Source organism: Quercus robur, chromosome 2, assembly GCF_932294415.1.
Source record: "Quercus robur chromosome 2, dhQueRobu3.1, whole genome shotgun sequence".
In the NCBI taxonomy this organism is placed as follows: Eukaryota; Viridiplantae; Streptophyta; class Magnoliopsida; order Fagales; family Fagaceae; genus Quercus; species Quercus robur.
In genome coordinates this window covers 64,019,472-64,025,280 of record NC_065535.1, presented here as the reverse complement: position 1 = coordinate 64,025,280, position 5,809 = coordinate 64,019,472, and the positions used below count along the sequence as shown (strand labels likewise).

The 5,809-nt window shown below is 37.7% G+C and overlaps 1 protein-coding gene across 1 annotated transcript; it reads left to right on the top strand.

Annotated features, from left to right (window-relative positions):
• Positions 1-1,878: 1,878 nt before the first annotated feature.
• On the top strand, positions 1,879-4,864 carry LOC126714451 (expansin-A22-like). Its single transcript, XM_050414606.1, has 3 exons — positions 1,879-1,996; positions 2,404-2,663; positions 4,505-4,864. The coding sequence occupies exons 1-3, from the start codon at positions 1,879-1,881 to the stop codon at positions 4,862-4,864; spliced, it is 738 nt and encodes a 245-aa protein (XP_050270563.1).
• Positions 4,865-5,809: the final 945 nt, after the last annotated feature.

The following is a 5,809-nucleotide window of genomic DNA, read 5'->3' as shown; positions in this document are numbered from 1 at the left end:
TAACTTAATACTAAGTGCGGAATAGTGTAAACACAAGCATACAAGCACGAGAACTACACTAATCCATATTTAAAGCAACACAGCAGTAAAATGAAATGAACAAGAGTAGGGAAGAGAGATGCAAACACAGATAACACCAAGACGTGTTATAGAAGAGGAAACTGAAGAACTTGGCGAAAAAACCTCTCTGCCGCCCTCCAAGCGGTAATCGATCCACTAGACAATTAGTTGGGATACATTGGTAAGCAAGAAACCCTCCAAGCCTAATCTACCCTCTGTACCTAAGCCCTCCAAGCTCCTACTCCAACAAGGCTTTTCGGAACCGTGTCTTGTCTAGCTCTTCGGATCCCATAACAAGCTCCATGTTGCATCCGCCAACCTTGGCATCTTCCAATACTTCCCAATAACACCAAAAACACTCACTACACTCTGAAAAGGTGTGGAGTGTGTTTGGGTACAAATCTCCTCTCAAGGTATGATAATGGGAGAGGGAAGGAGAAGAGGCTACAATTAATTCTCACTAAAGATGAGTGGCTCTCTCTCAAAAACATGGGTGTGTGTGTTGTAGAAAACCTATCTAGGGTTTTTCTCTTTGAATGACCTCACTTACATTTGTGGGTAATGAGGGTATATATAGTATGGGTAAAGGGTAAGGAATTCACACATAAAAATCCTCTAGGTAGAATGTTTCGCGACTGTCTCGTGGGAAGGCTTTACCCACGAGACACTCGCGAAAACGACAGTCTGGCACGACTCTTCAGCTTCCAGTCATGTGCTCCTCACGTGCTCTTTCACGGCGTAGCTTCTCGCGAGCTTCTCGCGAAATCCACTGATTCTTCATTTAAGCTTAAGTCTTCACAAACTTAATACTAAACCCAATACAATAAAATCTCACAAAATACAAGGAACAAAATTAGAGCAATTACAACACTCTTTGTCATGGAATAAAGCCAACATAAAATATAGTTGTAAATCACAACTTTACATATATATATATATATATATATATTTTTTTTTTTAAGGGCAAATCTTAATTTTTTTACACTATTTTTTTTTTTTTTTAATTTTGGGGTGGGGAGGGGCCAATGGCCCCCCTTTGCCCTTATGTAGGTCCGTCCCTAGCTATGCGACTTAGCAAAACCTGTAACATTGTAGGATTTACAATTTTTTCTTTTGTTGAAAAGGATTTACAAAATTGAACATTTTCTTTACTTCTCCCTATATTATATTGAGACATAATCTTTTTAGCTGAGAATTCTTATAGTTGTAGATTTCTTTTTTATAGAAAGTCTTTCAGTCGTAGTTTTTTTTTTTTTTTTTTTTTTTTTTAACTAGTTTTAGTTTTATTTATTTATTATTACATTTCTCAATTTTTCAGAAAGTTATCTATGCCACTTGGCATAGCTTAAAAAATGATAGGGTTTCAAAATCAAAACTTTTTTCTCAAATTTAACTTTTATATGTTACAATATATATGATAAGAGCAAGTTAGACTAATTAAACTGCCTTCTGCAATATATATTTGCCAAATTTGTGTGATAACTATAAAGGAAATCCTCCTTATCTTTTTTTCTTTTCTCCTTTAATTTTTTATCATTTGGGGCTATCTACTCGCCTGATTTCATGGGTAAAAAGAATTGTCTCTCATTAATTTGTTTTATTTTTCTGTCATAAAGTCCTTATTATTAATTCCAACTATTATTGCAGTTGTATTGCTATAAGAATCAAAGTCATATTTGTTTACCTTATTTGTTTCCATTTCCCGCCTATAAATACCATCTTCTTGACCTCACTTAAAGATGCAGTAGTCTCTCTTCTCTCTTTATCTATCATATAGTCATGGCTAGGTCTCAAAACTTGTTTTCATGCATAATATTCATGACTCTTTTGGCGATAGCCATGAGCAGGAGAATCACCATTGATGGGGAAATAGATAATAATCAGTACGATGCACGTGCAACGTTCTATGGTGACATGACCGGTAGCGAAACCATGCGTAAGTATAACTATATTGTCATAACTAGGGTTGCAGGAATGATAGAATTTAGCTATAATCCTAAGTTTTTAATGGTAGCGTACAATTATAATATTTATTTTGTGTGTTGCCTGTGACATAGATTTTTAGTTTCTTTTACTACCGCATACTAACTCTTCTTAATTGTTATTCACATTATAAATAAAGTCATGTAAATTTTGTCTCTGATAAATTGCATATTCTGTCATCAACATTTGATATTTATTTAAAATTGCTTTAATATTTTAAGTGTTTCATTTTAATCTCTATATTTTCAATATTGTTTCATAAAGTTCTTTACGTGCATCTAATGGATGAAAAATATATTGATGAGTTATGAGTATTACCTGTCAAAATTATGATTTCTAACTTGAAGATTTATGCCACAGAGGGAGCTTGTGGGTATGGTAATCTTTTTGATCAAGGGTACGGCCTCAGTACAGCAGCCCTAAGCTCTGCACTCTTCAACAACGGACTCACTTGCGGCGCTTGTTTTGAGCTCCAGTGTGTCAATGCTCCACAATCATGCATTAAAAATGCTGGCACTATCAAAATCACTGCAACCAATTTCTGCCCTGCTAACTACAGTAAGACTCAAGACATTTGGTGCAATCCCCCACAAAGGCACTTTGACTTGTCCTTGCCTATGTACACTGTCAGAGATATATATTAGACATATTAACCCAATGTAATAGACCCAAGTCCAGTCCTGTTTGTGCTAGTAGTCTAGGGTTTAGTCGCCTATATACTCATGTTATAGTCTAGGGTTATTGTACCACACTCTTATACAATAAAAATGTAACCTTTAAGGGATTCCTCCATGGATGTAAGTCGTCAAGGCTGAATCACGTAACCTTCGTGTTCTTGGTGTTCCTATTCTATGTTTCTCCTTCTGCATCCACTCTAGTATACGCAACATGGTATAACACATCGCGTTGCTAATAATATATTTAACAAACATGGTATTATAGCCAAACTTCGATCTTGGCATCAAACAAACATCTTTAGCAAGCAAAGAAGATTCTCACGTGCATATCACCATCAAAAGTCACACATGTTTGTCTGTTGGATCTAGACTCCACGGCATCTCGCAGCCACCATGGCTCTGTGCTGTGTCAAAATCCAACAACCAAGCAATCCGTGCCTCTCCTTATAAGATCTATGCACATCAAGCCTTCGCCTAATGAAACCAACAAGACAGATGTGCTCCACGGCATATCGCGACCAAAACTCAGGAACCCGACCTCCAATAGCAGCTACACGCGCCACCACGCACGGACAACGGCTACTGGAACTCTCACACTCGCCGCCGAAGATTCTCGACTCCCAGCTCGAATCTCAACCACACACGTCGCCAAGACGGCCTTGTCGTCCCCCGATCCACTTAGCCTGAGAATCTGGTAATCATACAAGGTCACACGAGCCCAAATGCGCCGCCTGGGTATCTGTCTCGTCACCACGCGCCGGAACACATCGTCACGCGCCTTCCACGCGCCGAAGAACAGATGCTGATGTCATCAGGTGACATCATCATTCCACGTCAGCATGCCACGCACGCCCTAGGGGCCACGTCAACGACACGTCATAGGATGATGTCAGGGCTCCGTTGCCTAATCCGTGACCCAACCCGAAAACCCAGAACCGACCCGGACCTTGTATCCGTTGACTTTGAGCCTGGACCAGTTGACTTTGACTTTTTGCGTTGACCTTTGACCAAAAGTCAAAATTTCCAAAATAGCCTATCTTGCTTAGTTTTTTTGCGTAGATTCCAATTTCAGACTCTGTTTCTTCATTTGAAGCTCTGGAATTGGTCAATTGGCACATTTTTCATTGTGGTTTCTTCAAAGGCATTCTTCACGGCATCTCCAAGTGATCTTCTCATACTTATCCAACCTCAAGCCTTCATCGAGCTTTTGCCTTGAGTTTGAGGGAGGGTGTTTGAGATATTTATTAGACATATTAATCCAATGTAATAAACCCAAGCCCAGTCCTGCTTGTATTAGTAGTCTAAGGTTTAGTCGCCTATATATACTCATGTTATGGCTCATTGTAACATAGGTTATTGTACTACACTCTTCTACAATAAAAATGTAACCCTTAAGGGATTCCTCCGCGGATGTAAGTCATCAAGGCTGAACTACGTAACCTTCATGTTCTCGGTATTCCTATTCTATGCTTGTTAGAGATATATAGTAGACATATTAGCCCAATGTAATAGACCCAAGCCTAGTCCTGCTTGTACTAGTAGTCTAGGGTTTAGTCGCCTATATATACTCATGTTATGACTCATTGTAATACAGGTTATTGTACTACACTCTTATATAATAAAAATGTAACCCTTAAGGGATTTCTCCGTGGATGTAGGTCGTCAAGGCTGAACCACGTAACTTTCGTGTTCTTGGTGTTCCTATTCTATGCTTCCTCTTCCGCATCTACTCTAATATACACAACACAGTATAACACATCGCGTTGTTAATAATATATTTAACATTCACAAAAATTGCACAATATAAAGCTGGGATTGTGCCTTTTAAGTATCGCCGAGTCCCATGCACTAAGCAAGGAGGAGTCAAGTTCCAGATAACAGGAAATCCATATTTTTTGCTTGTGTTGTTGTACAATGTTGGAGGAGCTGGGGATATTTCTGATGTCAAAGTCAAGGGCTCTAATACCGATTGGATTCAAATGTCTCGCAATTGGGGCCAAAATTGGCATACTGGCACACAGTTGGTAGGACAAAGCTTGTCATTCCAAGCGACTACTAGTGATGGAAAAACATTGGAGTTTGATAATGCTGCACCTCCTAATTGGCAATTTGGTCAAAGTTATTCTGCAACGATTAATTTTTAGAAATTCATCACTAGCATTCATTCTGTCCTTTACTATTACTAGTTGATTACTTGATTTATAAGCTTGTACTACTTATGGGAAAAATGGCAATGTGGTCTAAACTCACTTGCATCATGTGATTTGTATTTTATTATCAATAAATTAAGTGAATAAAGATATATATCTATTTGATTTTTGGTATTGTGGACGTAAATGTAGTGACTCATTCATGGGGGAGTTGTCAGTTTAATGGGATTTATCATTTATGTGTCCTTGAAAAATCTACATTGGTCCATAATCCATACCGAGTTTTGTCTTTCTTGACTAATATATGCAAATAAACTTTAAGATTGTTTAAGCTTTAAAATCTTTTTTTTATTTGAAGATTTATCTAACGTCAGAATCAAGGATTCTAATACCGGTTGGATTCAAATGTCGTGCAATTTTGGGGCCAAAATTGGGAGATAAGCACACAATTGGTAAAGCAAGACTTTTCATTCCTAGTGACTACTAGTGAATAATTTAAAAATGTTGTACCTCATAATTGTCAATTTTTTCAAAATTATCAAGATTAATCTATATATCTATATAAAACCGAAACCTTTGCTGGCACCACAATTTTCCATGTTAGCACAATATTTAAAAAAAAAATTATAACTCCTCAAAACCCTAGCAACCTTACCCCTCTCTCAAGTTAAGAAATATAAAGCCACGGTTTCTGCAAACTCTCTCTCTCTCCAGACGTAGGAAGCCCTAAAGCATTCAAGATCAACAAAACCCTAGCAACCTTACCCCTCTCTCAAATTAAGAAATATAAAGCCACGGTTTCTGCAAACTCTCTCTCTTCAGACGTAGGAAGCCCTAAAGCATTCAAGATCTACAGTGCACGATATAGATTTTAGCTTATAAAGTTCAGCTTTTGTAAGGTTAGTTTTGTTTATATATTAATTAATACATAGTACTTTG